The sequence below is a fragment of the Dryobates pubescens genome, chromosome 15 (assembly GCF_014839835.1).
Source record: "Dryobates pubescens isolate bDryPub1 chromosome 15, bDryPub1.pri, whole genome shotgun sequence".
NCBI lineage: Eukaryota > Metazoa > Chordata > Aves > Piciformes > Picidae > Dryobates > Dryobates pubescens.
In genome coordinates this window covers 7,979,203-7,998,983 of record NC_071626.1, presented here as the reverse complement: position 1 = coordinate 7,998,983, position 19,781 = coordinate 7,979,203, and the positions used below count along the sequence as shown (strand labels likewise).

Genomic DNA, 19,781 nt, shown 5'->3' with positions numbered 1-19,781 from the left:
TATCCATTTCCTCTAGTCCTGTCACTTGCCACCAGGGAGAAGAGGTTAGCCCCCTCCTTGCTCCAACCACAAATGAATACCAAATGGCCCCTTTATCCCAGAGGGTTTGAATCAACTATGACCTGTCACTATTGGAGGGGGAATCTCCTTTTTAAAGGCAAATTATGACACAGTGGATGGCTGTGGGGCTGCTGGTACCTTCCTCTGAAGCGTCTTGTGGTGGCCAAGGAAGAAGTTGGCCATGGGCAGAAATCCCTGGGTCTCCTTTTAGTTACCAAAAACTGTCTCAGGCACTAGACCTTGCTGGGAAAGGCATCAGGAGTGGGGCTGTGGGAAGGCAGAGTGGTGGTGAGGAAGGGCTGGGGCAGAGGAGGATAGAGTGTGCATGGATTTGCTTGTAATTAGGAGACTTGAACTTTGAAAGAAGTTAATTAGTAATGAAACTTCTGACTGAATGATGCAGATTGTGAAGACCAGTTTTGTCAGCAGCTGAAATTAATTACAGGCTCAGGCACAGGGAAAAGGAGGGGGTGAGGGTTGTGGGGAGGGGGAGGCATCACTGAAAGAAAGATGATAAACCTGGCTGCAGGCTGTTGCCGTGGTGACAGGAGACAGTCGCTGTGGTTGACAGTGGTGATACGTTGGAGGCAGCAGGTACTTCTAATTACCCCCTCCACCGACCCAAGCAGGCAGCAGCTCCTCCTGACTCAGGGCAGGAGATGCTCTGATTTCCTCCTTGCACTTTCTTCTCCTCTGCTGCAGATTGGATGTGCCTTTTCACAGCCCTTGCCTGCTCTGAAAGGGGAAGTAGGGGGCAGCAGCTTTTCCTAATGTTGCTTTAATAGCATGGCAACAGTCAGCACCTCAGCAGTGTCCTCAGGAGACCTGGATGACACTGACAAACTCTGAGAGATGGAATCCAAAAAGCAGGGGGAAGAGAAATTGAGTGCAGTTGGCATGGGCTTTTTAAGCAAGAAGATGAAGGGCTTGAGCATCTGGCCCAAACTCCAACATTTTTGGAAGCACCTGCCAGGGCTGAACAGGGCTTGTGGTTTGGGGTCTTGCCAGCTGCCCAGAGACCTGCCATGGTCTATGGTGGGCACTGCAAGGGGAGCTAAAGTAGCTCAGGAATATCCTGACTACCCACATGTTGCTGCTGCCAAAGCGTGTACATGGAAGTGTTGATCTCTGTGAAATAAACCCCTGCCCCCTTGCCTGGATTTCCTGAGTTAGTCTGCTGTCAGAGAGTAACACTCCCTGCCCCCAGGTCTTTTGTGCCATGTTTTCTGGATGTTTGCTGAAGACAGGAACCTGTTTGGATTGGGTTGTGGTGTGGGTGGTTGGTGGTGGTTGGTGGTGGCTTTGTGTGTGTGTTTTGTTTGGGTTTTTAAAAATTCTTTCTGTATTTTCTTACATATTAATTTCATATAGGGCTTTTCTAAGCACTGATTTTGTCCACCCCTCTCCTGACTGCCTTATGCCCAGGGAAAGGGACATACATAGCCATTGGCTCAGCCCACGCAAACTCTCTTGGCCATGCAAAGTCATTCAGCACTGATCCTAGTAGCTGTCAAAGCCCCTACTGCAAAACATAGGCTGAGAGAGCTGGGACTGCTGTGAGAAGGCTCAGGGGGATCTTATTCATGCATGTAAATGCCTAATGGGAGGAATAAAGGAGGCAGAGTGATACCAGTGATACCCAGTGACAGAGCAAGAGGCAATGTGCTCAGCCTGAAACCCATTTAAACATAAGCCCCCACTTTTTCACTGTGCAGATTGTCAAACACTGGGGCAGGTTGCCAAGAGAGATTCTGGTGCCTCCATCCTTGGAGGTATTCAAACCCCACCTGCATGCAAGCCTGAGCAATGAGCTGTAATTGATGCTACTGTTATCAGCGGGTTTGGACAAAACCACCTCTAGAGGCCTCTTCCAACCTCAGCCATTCTGTGGTTCTGTAATTCTGTGACAGGTGTTGTCAAAAAGATTCTGAAAAGCCTGGAAGACAATTGCAGTCTTAACCCAAGAACCTTATGTGAGGTAATGGAAACCTTCCAAATTGCTTTCCTGGGCTTTAGATCAGACCATTAAAGAAACATGGAAGAGAGAAAGGTGAAAAGATGATGTGTTGTGTAGACCGCTGAGTGCAAACACTTTATTCATGCCCTTTTGGTGTATTCCTCTCAGAAAAGGTCTCTGGTATTGAAGCCTAGATAGAGGGTGGGCTCCATGGGCACTACTTTGTACAGCACTTGGGATTAACTGAGTGAGGAGCAGTGATAACATGTTCTTGAAATCACCTCACATTGGCACAGTAGAGCTGATGCCCTCTTCCTGCTTGATTTTTCAGCTGAAGGTAGCTCACTGAAAACCAAGTGGGGGAGAAGAGAGAGAATTAATAATCTTTTAGATCAGATTGTGCCAGTTAGTCATGAATCACTGTCAGAGATGTGCACAGAAGACTTGCACAGCACAAACCATAGATGTTCAATGTCTTTCAGAAGTGACCAGGGATACTGGGTTTGGATTCATTTCTGCAAGGACTGAAACTGGGTGCGCTCAGCAGGTTATGCTTTAAATGGATGATTTCTTGGCTCTGCTATTTTTAATAACAATAATAATAATTAAAGAAATTGTCCAAAAATGGAAGCTGAACAGATACCTTTTGGTGAGATGTGCTAAAATACCCAAGAACAATGGTTCTGCCTGAGGTTGGAGGTCTGTTCTCATTAGATCTACATCACTGCTTTGCAGTGTGGATGCTGGAAAGAAATGTGCCCATTTTTAGGGCTGAAATACTGTAAATTATTTCCTGGACAAGTGCATATCAGGTCTTAAGGCTCTCTCAGAAGGAGAGCAATGGTGAAAAGGAGGCAGGTAGAGAGTGTGGAGAGCACAGAGGTGGTCACACAAATGCCTCCTCTTCTGTAATATATGAATGAAGTGGTACTTGATGAAATTAAAAGGCAACAAATTAAAATAAATAAGAGGAAACAATTTTTAATGTAAAGTATAATTAGCCACTGTAGCTCACAGCTGCCAACTGTTATTGAAGCAGATATCTTAGTAAGATTATCAACAAAGGATTCAAATGAATAAGCAAAGCATCTGCAGGGACACCAGTGTAGCTGAGAAAACAATTATAAGGGCTATCAATCCTCATGCTTTAGGGCATAAACAGATCACCAGCTGGGGTCAGGAGCACGATTTCCCCCCATGGTTAACAAATAACTTAATTAGGCACATTGTGGAGTTTTCTCCAGCGTGGGTCACTGCTGGAAGTACAATAATAGATTAGATGGACCACTGACCTGTTCCAATATGGAAACTATATCCAAATTTTTCTCAGAAGGGAAGAGGGAAGCTTCTGGCTGTGTGTTGTACCCTCTTCCCAGAAGGGCAGTAAGCGCTGGACTCACACAGAGATGCAGCTCTTCATTTTGATTTAGACCCATAAGTGATGGAGAGCTCTGTGACATTTAAATATAGGACACTATGGAACGTCTCTTCCATTTATTTGGAAGATCCAGTACACCAAAAGGAGAGCAAGTGAGCATGTGTTTATCTATGGCAATGATTTGACTTGTATAAATAGTTTAGCCCTTTGTGCTACCTCTGCTTTGGTGTTTTCAAGAGAGTTTTGGCTTAATCAAGGAGTGGAGCAGTGAGGAACTGAGGGGGGAGAAAATGCAAGACTGTAATAAATCAGCCTACCAACAGCTGTTGTTTTGTTATTTCCCTTAATCTTCCTATTTTGTCATTCCAAGCCTAGAATAAGTTTCTCTCAGCCATAATGCTTTTGAAGAAGTTTTTCCTTGACTCTTTTCCACCTGGTTTGAGTGTGTCAGCATGATGGTGATTTTGTTAAACTGCGTTACCCTGGGGATGTACCAGCCCTGTGAGGACATGGACTGCCTTTCTGACAGGTGTAAAATCTTGCAGGTAAGCAAACTTCCTCCTTCTTGTGTTGGTGCCTCAGTCCAAGTCACAAACTTTCATGCATGCTTTTCTTCAGCATGTGAGCAACACCTTCCCAGGCAGGTTGGCAAGAAGGTTCCCGGTACTAAGCTGTCCTGTTGTAAAAATGGCAAGAGATGGAGAATGAGGTGAGAGATAATGAATGTTGTCTGCTTGTGACCATGCAATAAAGACAAGTTACTAGCCCTCCTGATCCTGTGCATAAGCAGGGGCTTTCTGACACAGACAGCTACAACACACATAGCTCAGAGGTAAGCCAGAGAGAAATAACTAAGGTTACAGCATCCAGACAAAAGAGAATAGCAGCCCCTAATGCATCTGCTGCTTTGTTGAAGAGCAAGGGTACTGCTGAGCCCACAGGTAATGAGGCATTCAGGATGTCCAAAGGGAGAAGCATCAGAAGGTATGCTAAGAAAGGCTATGGATACATCCAGCCTGTGAAAGCATTAGCTATGCTTACTGCTTCCCCAAGGAGAAGGTGACAGTAAAGGTTGTCATCCAGTGTTGCTGAGGCTGCAGGCTGTAATGTTCAGCTATCTGAAGCCTCCATCTGTGATGGGTATGTGCTGTCCCAGCTGTGCCTGAAGATGCACTGTGTCCTCAGCTGAGCCATTTGCAGCAGCACTATGAGGAATCCTTCCTGTGTGAAACCTTGGAAGTACAATTTTTCCCTGGCCAGGTTTGAATCTGTTGGTGCTGAGCCAACATCTTTGAGATTGGCAAATGTGATGTGCATCTACAAGAAGGGCCAGAAGAAGGATCCAGGGAATTACAGACCTGTCACTCTGACCTCAGTTCCAGGAAAGGTCATGGAGAAGACCACCTTGAGTGCCACGACACAGCACATACAGGGAAACCAGGTGATCACTCCCAGTCAGCATGGGTTCATGAAGGGCAGGTCTGGGTTGACACACCTGATCTCCCACTATGACAAGGTGACCTGCCTGGTGGTTAAGGAAAAGCTGTGGATGTTTACCTGGACTTGGGTAAAGCATTGGACACTGTCTCCAGCATCCTCCTGGAGAAACTGGCTGCTTAAGGCTTGGATAAGTAAAGAACTGGCTGGATGGCTGTGCCCGAAGAGTGGTACTGAATGGAGTTCAACCCAGCTGGCAGCCAGTCACTGGTGGTGTTCCCCAGGGCTCAGTATTGGGGCCAGTTCTCTTTAATATCTTTCAGTCACCTGGACAAAGGAATTGAGTTACACCCTCAGTAAGTTTGCAGATGACACTAAATTGGGTTGGAGTGTTGATATGATTGAAGGTAGGGAGGCTTTACAGAGTGACCTGGACAGGCTGGATTGATGGGCTGAGGCCAGTTGTATGAGATTACACAAGGCCAAGTGCTGGGTCTTGTGCATGGGACACAACCTCATGCAGTGCCACAGGACTGGGGAAGAGTGGCTGGAAAGCTGCTCTGCAGAAAAGGACCTGAGGATACTGGTTGACAGCTGGCTGAACATGAGTCAGCAGTGTGTCCAGGTGGCCAAGAAGGCCAACAGCATCCTGGTGTGTGTCAGGAATAGTGTAGCCAGCAGGAGTGGGGATGTGGTTGTGCCCTTTTACTCAGCACTGGTACAGCCACACCTTGATTATTGTGTTTGGGTTTGAGCCCCTCATTACAAGAAAAACATTGAGGTGCTGGTGTAGATTGAGAGAAGGGCAAGGAAGCTGGTGAAGAGTCTGGAGAACAGAACAGGTCTTCTGTGGAGCAGCTGAGGGAACTGGGATTATTTAGAAAAGGAGGCTAAAAGGAGACCTTATTGCTCTCTATAACTGCCTGAAAGGAGGTTGTAGTGAGGAAGGCATCAGTCTCTTCTCTCCAGTAGCTAATAGGACAAGAGTAAATGGCCTCAAGTTGCACCAAGAGAGGTTTATATTGGGTATTAGATGAAACTTCTTCACTGAAAGGGTTATCAAACACTAGAATAGGCTCCCCAGGGGGGATGGTTGAATCACCATCCCTGGAGGTGTTAAAAGGATGGCATAGCTGTGGTGCTAAGGGACATGGTTTAGCATCACATTTTGTAGAGTTAGATAATGATTGGACTTGCCTTGAAGGTCTTTTCCAACCAAAACAATTCTGTGATTCCATGAGGTCCATGTAAGGAGCCTCTGAATGTACCTCAATTACTTCACCCATGGGGGAAAAACCACCAAAAAATCCCAAACAAACAAACAAAACCCAGAAAAAAACCCCCAACCCCCCCCCCCCCCCAAAAAAAACCCATCCCAACCAACTATAAAAGCCCCTTGCTTGAGCAGCAGGAAACTGTGATGCCAGGGCTGCATGGAAGAAGGTTTTCCAGACCTGCCTCTACACTTGATTTCAGAAGGACTGAAACCTGTTGTCTACCTCATGTCCTGTATCTCAAAGTCCAAGGCCGAGAATGCTTACCAAATGTGCTCTTGGATTTCTCTTTGGCAGGTATTTGATGATTTCATCTTCATCTTCTTTGCCATGGAAATGGTCTTAAAGATGGTAGCCCTGGGGATCTTTGGCAAGAAGTGTTACCTTGGGGATACCTGGAACCGCCTGGATTTTTTCATTGTTATGGCTGGGTAGGTTACCAATTTCTGAGTTTATTTGTTCTCTGTTTGTTGGAACAAAAAAAAATGATGCAACTGAGGTGAAAGCTTCCACTCGGGTACAGTGCATCTGCCAAGCTGGAATGGTATGTGCTAAGTTTAGTAGTCTATGGAAGAAACAGTACACGAAGTAGCTTAGCTCCCCAGCTGCTGTGCAGCCATCTCTCTCACACAGTTTCAGTGGAGGGTGTCATTTGTTGCAGCTGAAGAGGTAGCCCAGAAACCTAGTTAGTTAGTTATTAAATGTCTGAGTGAAAGAAATGACACCTTTACCAGAACCAAGATAGTTTCTCTGTTTCCAGAAGCAGTGTTTCAAAGGCAGAAATGTCATCTTTTTTTTTTCCACTCTGGGCTTCTTTTTTATATGCTTGTATTTCACTGCCTTTACCCATGGTACTATCAGGACAAGCTGACATGTAAGTGTTTTTTTACAACAAAGTTGCTATGGTGAAGCTTTGATCTGCTCTCCGCATGTATGAAGTGGAAAGCCTACCAGGACTTGCCTATTGAATCACAGCAAAAACGCCCTTCTTTGCTACCAATGGCCAGTGGACATGGAGGGGTTTGTTTGTCTGTTTGGCTTTAATTTTTTCCATTTTCAATTAGATTGCATTCTGGTATAGTTAAAAAAACAACACCCAAACAACACTCCCCCACCCAACCAAAAAAACCCCAAACCACCCAACAAAAACACCGACCCAAACCACCACCAAACAAAAACACTTCCAAACCCAAACTGATCAGACAAACAAACCCCCCCCCCCCACCACAAAAATCAAGACAAATAACCCCAAAACAAACCATCATGAAAAGAACCTCAAGCAAAAGTGGTGGTGGTGGTGTTCTTGCAGCAAACAAGTGAAGGTGTTTTTAGAGACAACCCCCCACTTCCCTCTTCCTCCCAGTAAGGGTTTATCCCCAGTAGCTCTCATGTGGAAGCAGTTGTATTACTGACTGAGCCTGCAGGGAGTTCAAGCTCACTTGGCAGTTTTTCCCTGCAGTGTGGAGCAGCTCTGTCTTTGTATCTGCTTTTTGACACAGTTCTTCCACAGCAATCCTTGAAAGTCATTCCCTCTGGAGGGGTGTATAATTGTTTGCTTCTAGGGGAGCAGAGGTTTTCAAACTCAGCTCAGTTGTAAAAGTTTGAAGGCTGGTTCTTGGCCAGCTTGTGCACAAAAGGAGGAGAGCAGATGAAAGCTGTAGCTTTGTCTGAATTAATGTGACATGTGTGAGATGGGAAGACCTTTCTTGTGGCTGAGCCTGCTGTGATTAGCATCTCATTTAAAATGGCCCAGCATGGGGACTGTGAGTTCATCAAGAAAGGCTAAGTTAAAGCACCTGACACATGGTGGTTAGAGAAGCCAGATCATTGTGTGTTCCAGCCTGAGCTCCTGGTGGCAAAATTACTGGTGTCTAGATGCTGGCAAAGCAAGACTCTACCTCAGCAGCCTTTGAGGAGGAAAGGGACAAACAGGTGTGCTTGAGACAAGCAGTTGTGTGCGTGATCTCAGAGGCCATGGTGCTCCTCTGTGTGCTGTGGTATGCTGGGTGGAAGGCTGTGCACATGTTTGCTGGTATGGAGTAAAGAGCCTGGGAAGTGGGGATCTTGCTCTATCTGGGGTTCCTGCAAGCATGGTGTGTAAGTGGTGCTGTCTGGAGAGATGATGAAATCAGTGGGGCAATGCTAAATTGAAGAGGGTGAGCTCAAGTGCTTACTCCGTGCAGGAAACCAGGGAGACCTGTGTTGTTTAAACAGTAAGGGAGTAAACCCCATTTACACATTTTCCTCTGTCACCATTGCTGGCAGAAATGTGGAGAAAGAGAGTCAGTCTTTTGTGCATCAGGAGAAAAAAGCTCATATCTGAACTCCTTTCTGTGCCAAGGAGACATAGAATCAACTCCTTAGATATAAAGTAATCAGTGTGGAAGATTTTTCATTTCAGGTCCAAAAAGAGAAAGAAATTTGTTTCCTGATTTCTATACACTTGTCCTCATGAGGTGTCAGGCTGAAATGATAGTAATCTCATTAGAATATCTGATCTCAAAAGACTTCTGCTAAAGAAAGATTTTTCCATTTAGTTACATAGAGCTAATGACTGTATAATGTATTTGGAGTTATAAAAGCTTGTGGTTATTAATTCATTATTCTTTGAAATTCATTAAAATTGTCTGCACTCTTTAGATCAAATCCAGGGCTCAAACTTACCCTTACATACAGACACTAGGCTTTTATTTAACCTCCAACTTAAGCCCCAAGTTTATCCTGGTTTATCCTCCACCTGGATCATGGGTTCAACTTGCTGTGGGTCCAGATGCTGTCTTAGCCTTCTGAGAAAGAGAGGACATCCTGCATTCAGTCTTGCATGCTTTCTCCATGGCAGTGAGTTAGATCCTGATCAGAGGCTAAGCAGTTTTCTCTAAGGTCCTTCTTTTCATGGTTCTGGACTCTTACTGCCTGCAATGGAGTTAATAAATTAAGCTCTCAAAGCTTGATGTTGGGAAGGCTGCACTGCCTAGATGTGGAGCTTCTCTCAGTTTCAAAAGTAAGGCTTGCACTTCCCAGGCCCTTCTCTTCCCTTCTCCTTTTGCAAATAAGCACCAGCGAGGCAGCAGAGGTTGAAGACTAAACTGTAGCATGGAATAGTGAAGTGCAGGCAAGGGACTGTTCTGTCAGGCATTCCTGGGTAGCTGAGATGCCTCCATCTGCAGCACGTTTCATCAAAGAGCATGACAAGTGTTTGCTGCTAGTGCCCCAGACAGTGTTTTGGTTACATAAAGCATGCCATTCAAGCATTCATTTGTAGTTTTCTCCTCACTTCCTTGGAAAGCCAGAAGCTATAGTTTTAGTTAGCTGAATTCCCTCATGTGCCCCTGCCCTGCTTGTCCCTGCTCCCCACGCAACCCAGCAGCTCAAGGAGGAAGACTCCATTGTCACTAAAAATGTTCAGTTTCCATGGTGATAGGAGCTGACATCACCAGAACTGTCTCCCCTCTTGCACACTCCCTCACCCAACCATCTTCAACATGTTTTGGTTGTTGTTCCCCCCACAAAAAAGGATCAGAACCCCCCCAACAATCCTAAATCAATTCTCTCTTTCACTGCTCCCCATGAGTTCCTAAAACTGAGTGAGGTGATTTGGGTTGAAGAATGGTAATACCTTTGTGTGTAGAGGTAACCAGGGCTGCAGATTCAGCTTGCCAGTGCTCTGGTTCCCAACTGTGTGCTGGCAACTGGAAATTGCATGCTTCCAGATGTTTCAAGCAGGCTGTGCTCATCACCATCTGTCCTGGTGGGAGTCCCTCTTCATTTGTGATTAGGGCTTGTCTGTCATCATTTTTTTTTCCCAGGGATGGGTGCATTTGGAGAGCTTGATCTAAGGCAGATTCAGAGGACAGCTGCCTAAGGTTGAGTGCCTTCCAGACTTTGAAAGTTGAGATAATGTGAACACTAATCATAATGGAAATGTCAGCCAATGTCTATATGTGCATGAATTTAGGGGAAGAGCCACCTATTTCTGGGCTAGCACTACAACTGTTTAAGCCAGGAGGCTCTCCAGCAGAAAAGGGAGCAGCAATTTCTCCTGGTCACACTACTCTGCGAGGCACTTGTGTTTGTGTGAGGTTGGAGATGATACTGTCTCTCTGGGAAGGGAAATACAGAATTCAGAATTAACCAGGCTGGGAAAGGCCTTTGAGATCATCAAGTCCAACCTGTCACCCAACACCTCTAATCAACTAAATCATGGCACCAAGTGTCTCATTCGGTCTCTTTTTAAATACCTCCAGTGATGGTGACTCTACCACCTCCCTGGGCAGTGCATTCCAACGGCCAAATGTCCCTTTCCATGGTTCTGTCCTGAGGGTCCCTGAGCTGGGAGTGAATTCATGCAACCTGCCTGACCCTGAGGATGTTAATTCCACTGAGGGAGTTTTTGTGCCTCTCTTGAGCTAAGTATTGCAATTAACAGTCTGAGGTGGGGATTAGATTTGTCTCTGCCCTGCAACATCTCCATGACAGATTCTGGTATGTGATGCACTTGTGTAAATAGGCAGGTAGGTTAAGGGGAAGGGGGCTTCACTACATGGCTGTGGGGGTTGCTTGTGATCACAAGTGTGTGCTCAAAACACATCCAAAGTATTTCTTTAACTAGCTGCTACTAATGAGTCCAATGGCTGAGAAAAGGCTGGTCTGTGTTTCAGGGAATGCCCCGTCTTTGCCTCTCTCCATTATCGCACTGGAGCTTGCCACACAGACCTCATAAGATGCGGTCAAATTGCATGCTGACCTCAATGACTTTGGGAGGAATGGGCCTGACTTGTGTAGTTTGGCATTTTGAGATAAACTTGCAGTGGTTTTTTAACAGCTTTTAAAAGTGGTGGACATCAGAACAAGACATAGAACTCTGTGTAAGCTGTTTCGGTGCCTTCAGCCTGAAACTTCCTAGGTCCTGCAGCCATGCAACTGCAGTAGCTGCAATCTACAAGCATCTAATCAATCACAGCATCTCCTTACCAGCTGCTTGTTTTGTTTTGGTTGGTTGGTCTCTTGTGGTTTTGGTTTGGTTGTTTTTGTGTGGGGTTTGGTTTGGTTTGGTTTGGTTTTTCTTTCTCAGTCTCCTCTTCAGAAGAGAGAAAATCCCTTCCTCTTAGTAAGAAGGGCAAACTTTCTTCCCAGATTCATGCTGTTCCATTTGTTCACACTGGAATACATACTATTTGCATTTCCAAGGCGGTTCATACTGCTCTATACTGCTGACTTGTCCTCTTTATTTCTTTTCTGTTCTCCTGGAAAAAAAAAAACAAAACTGCTTCAACTGCAAAATCCATCAGTGGTTTTTCTTTTATTTCTATATTTTCTTTTCTGCCAGGTTGTGATAAATAAATAAAGAAGAGAGCAGCAAGAACTGTGCATTACAGCAGTACATCTGCTCATGAATGAGTCCCCATTTACTGTGGCATGTGCAGTTTATTGCTTAGCCAGTGTTTCTCCAGCCAACGTGTGTCATGATAATTTCGTATCGTCCCAGCCACATCAACATAATTACTTGTGTGAACCAGACTTGTAATCTCATAAGGAATGCTAGCACTTTAGTTTGATGATGTCTATTTTTCCTTGAACCTGTGCTGATTGTGGTTAATTTTATTATCCACCTTTAATCTGTTAACGCCTCAAAGCTGCATGCTGGCGATTTCATTGCTGTGCTGTGATCAGCATCGGACCAGTCAAGCTGTTGAGATCACTGCTTCTCTAAAGTACTGGCACGACACCAGCATATCTTTGACCCTTGGATGCTTCCCCAGTTTTCTGAGACTAATCAAAAATCATCAGCATTGGTCTAGATCTTTTCTGGCCATCTTTTTTAAACCTTGTGGATATAAATCCTCCATGCCTGCTTATCTTAGAATATCCCTGGGTTTACAGGCACAGCTTAAAATACTTAATCACAGCTGGAGCTGAAACTACCTCATTATCATCTATGCCACACACACATCAGCTGACCTTCCCCACAGAACTTTTCTCCTTTTTTTTTAATTGAAGTTTTCTGCCTTTTCCACCCTGTTGGTGACAATCCTGTTTTCTTGTTCCAGTGATTAACTTACACCACTTTGTGAGCTTGTTCAATTCTCTTCCAAGTTTCCTACAATTTCCATCTCCTAGTTTATATTCATTGGTATTAACCTCTCCTCCCTCGCTGTTACAGCACTGGTTTTGCTCTCACTTATGTTGCACTGCCTTTCTAGCCTGCTCATCTTTCCTGTCTCTGTGGAAGCTTCTTGGTTACCTGAGAAATATTCCTAAACACCGCTTCCTTGTCATCCACAGTTCATTGATCAAAGTCTTTGCCCTAATTGGTTTGATGCTTGGCTGTTTCTGTGTTTCCAATTGCATGAATATGGCCTCTCTCATCCACCAATTATTGATAACCTGACTTGATTTGCACACAACACATTAAATGGAGTAGGGCTATATTTAAGTTCCGTGCTTAAAAGAAAAAGGTAACACCAATAAATAGGCAATCTCTGTATCTTCCATCCTTACCTGCAGTTTTCCTTTGAGTTCTAAGGTACATCAGTACAAATGCTGGGAAACTGCAAGGAGGTTTATGTGTCCCCAACACTTTGCCCAAATTTGGCTCTTGCAGATGGATTGTACCTAATCACATTCCTAGGATCATAGATAATTCAGATTGGAATTATGAGATCTCCAGACCAATTTTCTTGTTCAAAGGAGAGTCAACAACACTCAAATTAGGTTTCTCAGAGCTGTCCAGTCAAGTCTTGAAATCAACCATAGACAGAGAGTGCACCACATCTCCACACACCAGCCCCACTGCTGATATATCTCTGTAACTAGTCTGAACCTTCCTTCCCTGCTTGGATTTATGACCATCTTGTCTTGTTCTCCTGCTGTGCACCACTGTAAAAAGCCTGGCTTCATCTCCTTAGTGACCTTCTCATAGATACCAAGGAGATGCTGTTATGTCCCTCCAAAATCACCTCCTCTGCAGGTTAAAAAAGCCCCCATTTGTTAGCCTGTCCTTGCTGGCCAAGTGCTCTAGCTGGCAAGGAGTATCTTAGTGACCCTCCATTGGACTCCAGTTTATCAACATGCTTCTTGTATTTGGTGCCCCAAACCCAAATATGCTATTTTAGTTATCGTCTACTAAGTGGAAAGTAAAGGGGAAAATCCCTTTCCTCACTACTTTCTGCACCCCTGTTGGTGTAGCTTGGTATGCCATTAAGCCTTCTTTGCATGAAGCTGCACCTGGGGGGGTTTAGGCTGGATGCTAGGAAGAAGTTCTTCACAGAAAGAGAGATTAGCTATTGGAATGGGTGGCCCAGGGAGGTGGTGGAGTCACCATCACTGGAGGTGTTTAGGAAGGGACTGGATGGGGTGCTTGGTGCCATGGTTTAGTTGATTAGATGGTGTTGGATGATAGGTTGGACTCCATGATCTCAAAGGTCTTTTCCAGCCTGGTTTATGCTATTCCTGTGCTATCCTATCCTGTCCTATCCTATCCTATCCTATCCTATCCTATCCTATCCTATCCTAGTTTAAACTATGTTTTGCCTGCTGTTCCTCAGGATCCACAGCCCCTTTTTGGCAGAGCCACTGCCCATCAGTCCTTCAGCAGCAGGTTAGTCCAGAAAAGGTGCAGGATCTTGCATCTGTTTATTGAATTTCATGAGGCCCTTGTGTCAGCTCAGTTCTCTAGTTAGGAGGAATTCTCTAATTTATAAGGCAGAAAATTAATTTGCAAGTATTAATTTCCAAATTGTTCACTGATTCCATACTAGAAAACGCTGTTTTTGACAGTGTGCTACTCCCCTCCCCGCTCCCTTTCTGTCCACTTGAGCCTCCCTAGCTAGGCTGAAATGCTTGATTTTAATATTCCTTTCATGTAGATCTTCCCACCAGGCTTCCTCACTGCCGTTTAGGCTGTTTATGCTCATAAAAATGAACAATTCCTATTCTCCTTATTAGCCAGCCCCCTGGCACTGGTCTATAAATGACACTGGTTTTCTCCTATTTATATCTTTTTGTGACTTGATTAGTTTAGTTCTTGGCATTGGGGGTTCTGTAAGAATTAACTTTCCCCCCCCCTAATTTCATCACTTTGTCCTTTTGCTCCTTCATTTAACAGCCTCCTGACTGATCTATCTGTCAGCTCCCTAAAACTTAATTCTTCTGTGAATGAAATGCATTTGTGCTTCTCCAGAGGTATCCAGGGCTCTGTAATTCTCCTGCCCTATGTGGCTGGACAAACCAGCAGTTCATTACCAGATTCCTCCATCATCTGCTTTGCCTGTTGGCCATGATGGAACAGCAAAGAGCTCAGCTGAATGTCTCTTGTCCATCTTCTTCAGATGTGGCCCACAGACTGTAGCACATTGTGATAAGATAAGCAATTAATTTCAAAAGGCATCATAATGGGTAATTATTTTCCTGGCAGTTTGGAAATCTTCCTAATTTTGCCCTTTTTTAATGATAAAAAATCATAAATAAATCTTGTTTCACTTCTAGTATGGCAGCACAGCTGTCCCAATATCTTACTTTATTTAACAAAGCATCCTTTTCATTTCTGAGCAGTTATGCAGCCTTTGGAGAGGGCTGCTGTCTTTGTATAGCTGGGGATCCATTCTCAGGCATGCCTGATAGCCCCTTAGATCAAGCAGAACGTTTCTTCTCACTCCCTGTGCCTTTTGGCTGGTTTCTTTTCCAGGAGTGCTTTATGCAGCTTCCACAGTGGGAGCCTGGAAAGTATTGCTCTCCATTAAATGAGATAATTGTTATCATTATTTGTACCTTTTCTCTATGATCTACTGCCCTCGATTTCTGGTTCACATAATTCCTTAGACGTTGTATCTTTTCCTCCATTAAACTTTCAGTGATGCTGCTTCCCAAATGCTCACAGATACTAAGGAGATGCTATTATGTCCCTCCAAAATCACCTCCTCTGCAGGTTAAACAAGCCCCCATTTGTTAGCCTGTCCTTGCTGGCCAAGTGCTGTAGCTGGCAAGGAGTATCTTAGTGACCCTCCACTGGACTCCAGTTTATCAACATGCTTCTTGTATTTGGTGCCCCAAACCCAAATATGCTATTTTAGTTGTGGTCTACCAAGTGGAAAGTAAAGGGGAAAATCCCTTTCCTCACTACTTTCTGCACCCCTGTTGGTGTAGCTTGGTATGCTACTGGGTGCCCCAAACCTAAATATGCTCTTTTCTAACCCCTGCAGCATCAGTGCAGTTCCTCTGAACAATGACTCTCTCCTTACTGGGAAGCCACTTGTTTACTCTTATAGCCCCAAGTCTGCCTTTGAGCCAAGGAAAGGAGGGTGGCAGCTCTCTGAAGGATGAGAGGTAACCAGCCCCTCAGCCTCAACTGCCCAGCCATTCCCAGGAAACTGGGACAGTGCAATGCCCTTCCCCACTGAGAAGATGCTGCTTAGCCTGAAACACCCTGGTTGGACTTAATCTCATAAACCAGAGAAGTGTGTTGCCAATCTTCTGCTTTCTCTTTGCTTTTAATTAACCGTGGTCCTTCAGGGACCTGGCCAGAATTTGCATAGTTATGACTTTAAAATCACAGACCATTAAATGCTGCTTTGCAGCAGTGCAAACAGCACAGAGCGCTCAGCAAATCCGAGTCAGCTAATCTTTGACGCCAAATGAAAGTTTCTAGAAAACCATGGCAAGTTAAAGAAAAACTGTAATAAATATAGCAATTAGGTGGTTCAAGTGGTGATCAGATGGAGATGGAAACCAGCAAGCAGCAGCTAAACAGCATCTTAACCAAAAGCAGAAAAATCAGAAGCACAGTCCCCCCCCCCACCGCCCCCCCCCCTTTTTTCCTACTTAATGATACTAATTATTTCATTTGCTTTCTCCTAGTAAAAATCTCCATAGATGTGCAACATATTGAAATGAAAGCAGTCATCAAAATGAAATGAATCACACCAGAAAAGAATCAAAACAGGGAGGCAGTGGTACCCTGCCTGTGCTATGTGTAGCTCTCAATTATTGCCTCTGAGGTTTTTCACCTCCCTAAAAGCTAATTCCCTACGATGTGAATCTTTAGCTTTATTTATGGGGGGAAAAAGGCAACACCAGCAGGACCAAAATGCAGACACCTTTTTTGTCTGTCTCTCTCTCTTCCTGTCTGTCTGTCTCTCTCTCTTCCTGTCTGTCTGTCTCTCTCTCTTCCTGTCTGTCTGTCTCTCTCTCTTCCTGTCTGTCTGTCTCTCTCTCTTCCTGTCTGTCTGTCTCTCTCTCTTCCTGTCTGTCTGTCTCTCTCTCTTCCTGTCTGTCTGTCTGTCTCTCTCTCTCTCTTCCTGTCTGTCTGTCTCTCTCTCTCTCTCTCTTCCTGTCTGTCTGTCTCTCTCTCTCTCTCTCTCTTCCTGTCTGTCTGTCTCTCTCTCTCTCTCTCTCTCTTCCTGTCTGTCTGTCTCTCTCTCTCTCTCTCTCTCTTCCTGTCTGTCTGTCTCTCTCTCTCTCTCTCTTCCTGTCTGTCTGTCTGTCTCTCTCTCTCTCTTCCTGTCTGTCTGTCTCTCTCTCTCTCTCTTCCTGTCTGTCTGTCTCTCTCTCTCTCTTCCTGTCTGTCTCTCTCTCTCTCTCCCTGTCTGTCTGTCTCTCTCTCTTCCTGTCTGTCTGCCTTTCCTCCCTAAGCAGTGAAATACAGAGCTCAGAGCCTCTGTTCAGACTCCAGGTTTTCAAAAGTGAGGCTCTGTCGGTCATCTCCAGTCATCTGAGCCTGGCAAGTCCTTTTGGCTTTCTTATCACAGTGTGGAAACCTGCTTATGTCTTTTCAGATCATGTCTCCAAAACTATTAAGAAACTCTGACGTTTTCTCTCGGTACACAGTTCGGAGAGAAATCAGAGTGTTCAGGGGTGTGAAATAATCACATCCCAGACAGCAAGGGACCAGTCTCACAGGCTCTGGAAGCTTTCAGCAGCTTTTACTTGCAGAGCAATAACCAAAAACTGGAAGGGGACCAGTTGTAAGTTATTTTTTTTTTTTAAGAACACTAAGCATCATAGTTCTGGAGCTGACTGTGTAATTAGTAATGGATCACAGGTTGGAAGGGTCATCAAGTCCACCCTCCCTGCCAGAGCAGGACCACAGAATCTATTGCAGTTTGCACAGGAATGCATCCAGATGGGTCTTGAAAGCCTCCAGAGAAGGAGACTCCACAACCTCTCTGGGCAGCCTGTTCCAGCCCTCTGTGACCCTCACAGTGAGGAAGTTCCTCTTGATGTTGAGGTGGAGCCTCCTGTGCTGTAGTTTCTATCCATTGCCCCTTGTCCTATCCCAAGGTGCAGCTGAGCAGAGCCTGTCCCCTCCCTCCTGACCCCCAGCCCTCAGATACTTATGAACATTTATTAAATCCCCTCTCAGTCTTCTCTTCTCCAGACTAAAAAGCCTCAGGTCTCTCAGCCTCTCCTCACAGGGCAGTGCTCCAGTCCCCCTCTATAACTCCTTGAAGAAATGTCTTACTTTTTACTGACAGAATTATAGCCTCTTTAGTTAGTATTCTTTTATATATATATATATATATATATTTATAAAGGGGGGAGGAAAGGATTACACTTTTGCAGTCCTTGTTTTACTAGCAACAGATTTAGCTATTTTTTCCCCCCACTACTTCTGTCTTTCAGCTTTTATGTCAGCAGAGAGTTGTCTTTAAAATAGATAAGCAAGACTACTTAGCTGAGGATGCTGTAGTTTGCAGAGCAATTTAGAGGTCTACTGTGTAATGTCTGGCCACATCCCATAAGATGTTATTCCATCCTTTCTACAGGAGGTGTTGAAAGGAGTTTGGCTCATCTATTTAGGGCACATTCTGAAGCCTGGCCCCAAAGGCACCAAACTGCAAAATGTGTACAAATGACTGCATGGCTGGCTCTTTAAATACCTTTCAAGCAAGCAGGTTCAGTGCTGGGGACTGCCTGGCAGCCCTGTGCCTCCTGCACCACGGAGCAACTTGTGTCCACGTAGCAAAAGATCAGGTCCAAATAATCTGGTGCTTGGGAGATAGAGCAACTGTGAAGACAACATTTTTAAGTCTGTGGGTGACTCCAGGGCCCTGTGGCTTGTGACTACATGTGCCTAGGGGACTGCATGTGCTTCACCCACCCCATGTGGGCTGGTGCCCTGTGCTGTCTGAAGCCCCTGCCCATTCCCACTTGCCTGGTAAAGGCTGTGCTTTTCTGCAGCTGTGAACAGGTGAAGGAAATGGGCCACAGCACAAGTCTCTGAGCAGGGAAAAGTCTTTCATTTCTTTCATAGCTCCTTCCTTTTGAGGGCAAGTAAGCACATGGCTCCAGCTGCAGAGCAAAAGAGCTGTCATGGTGCAGAAGTTTTGAAAGATAGGTCCTGTGAAGGAGCCCTGCAGCCCTGGGGCTGGCAAGTAGCCTGTTTGCATGCTCTGGGTAGCTCTTCTCTCTACTGCTACATACATGTCTCGTAGCTGCAGGCTTGAGGTGGAAGCAGTAGCCCTCTTCTCTTGCCCAGCATCTGGCCAGGCCTTGTCAAAATCTCCTGGTTCTGCTTCTGATGTCTCCAGACAGCTTTATAAGACTTTGGATTAATCTGTTATCAGTGCCTGCCTGCTTACAGCTCTCTTTGTGTACAGGCTTGGGCACATCCAGTCTTGCCAAGGGCTTACAGGAGGTGTCTTGAATGCCATGTGTGCTCCAGACTGACTATTCAAATGTATGCTCCTCTTCCTGCCTCTTTGTTGTTGCTCCAACACTGATGATCTCCTCTATCCAGGCAGTTGTGGGCACCAGTAAGTGGATTTTGCTGCCTGCCCTCCCTCTTTTGCACACCACAGACTCAACTAATGGAGCCTCTGGTGGAGCCTAGACAGTCCTGTTCTCAACATCCCATGCCCACTGCTACATCTCTGGCTACAGAGGGCCAGAACTAGATGGACTGAGTGATTCATTTCATCAGAATGACTCATTAATATAGGAAGGGAGATATGTATATATAACTGAAATATATTGTTCTGTAGGAGGGCCAGTTTTGCTCCTTTTTGTCCTTGTAGCCACAGCCTTTGAAGCCAGAGCAGAGGTAGGTAGTGAGACCTTCTCCTCACCTTGGTGTGTACTGCAGAGGTGGGAAGATATAAGGGTAAAATCAGTCTACACCACCACCCCACAAACTGCAGATGGGAGACTTAAGCTGTGGAGTGGCTCACACATGGCTCAAATATCCAGGGGGTGGACACCTTGGTAAACAAAGAGGTGCCATCTCCAACTTTTGATGCCAGTAGCTGAATAAAAACCTCAGACAGGGAAACCTGGCAGACTTAGTATTTTCCCTGTGGCTCCTATGTTCTGGATCTTTGAAGTAGTGGACATTCCAGCTTGTGGAGTTTGGCCAAACAAGGGACCAAAGACAGAAAGGCATAATCTTATACACAGAAGATACTGGTTAAATCACATTTAGTCATGGGGTAGCTTCATATCAGGCTTAGGCTCATGATTATAGCTGAGAAGGTAAAGGATTTTGGAATAGAAAGCAATGAAACAATCTTCTGTCTTGCTTGCTCCAGATGCTCATAGATGCAAAGGCCAAATGAAAGTCTACAGGCAGGAAAAGCTTCACTTTCCACAGAGACTCATAAGCAAGCCTGGAATTACAGCTAGGAAGTCACAGCCATAAAGTTTCTGGCTTCAGTGCCAACTCCAAATTTATTTGACAAAGAAA

At 45.1% G+C, this 19,781-nt stretch overlaps 1 protein-coding gene across 1 annotated transcript in view; it reads left to right on the top strand.

Moving 5' to 3' along the window:
• The window catches only part of CACNA1I (calcium voltage-gated channel subunit alpha1 I), a 187,210-nt gene that overhangs the window by 90,730 nt on the left and 76,699 nt on the right, over nucleotides 1–19,781 (top strand). The window contains exons 3-4 of the mRNA XM_009902560.2: nucleotides 3,829–3,940; nucleotides 6,404–6,537. Coding sequence (XP_009900862.2) covers nucleotides 3,829–3,940; nucleotides 6,404–6,537 — 246 coding nt within the window. The remainder of the gene's footprint in view (nucleotides 1–3,828; nucleotides 3,941–6,403; nucleotides 6,538–19,781) is intronic.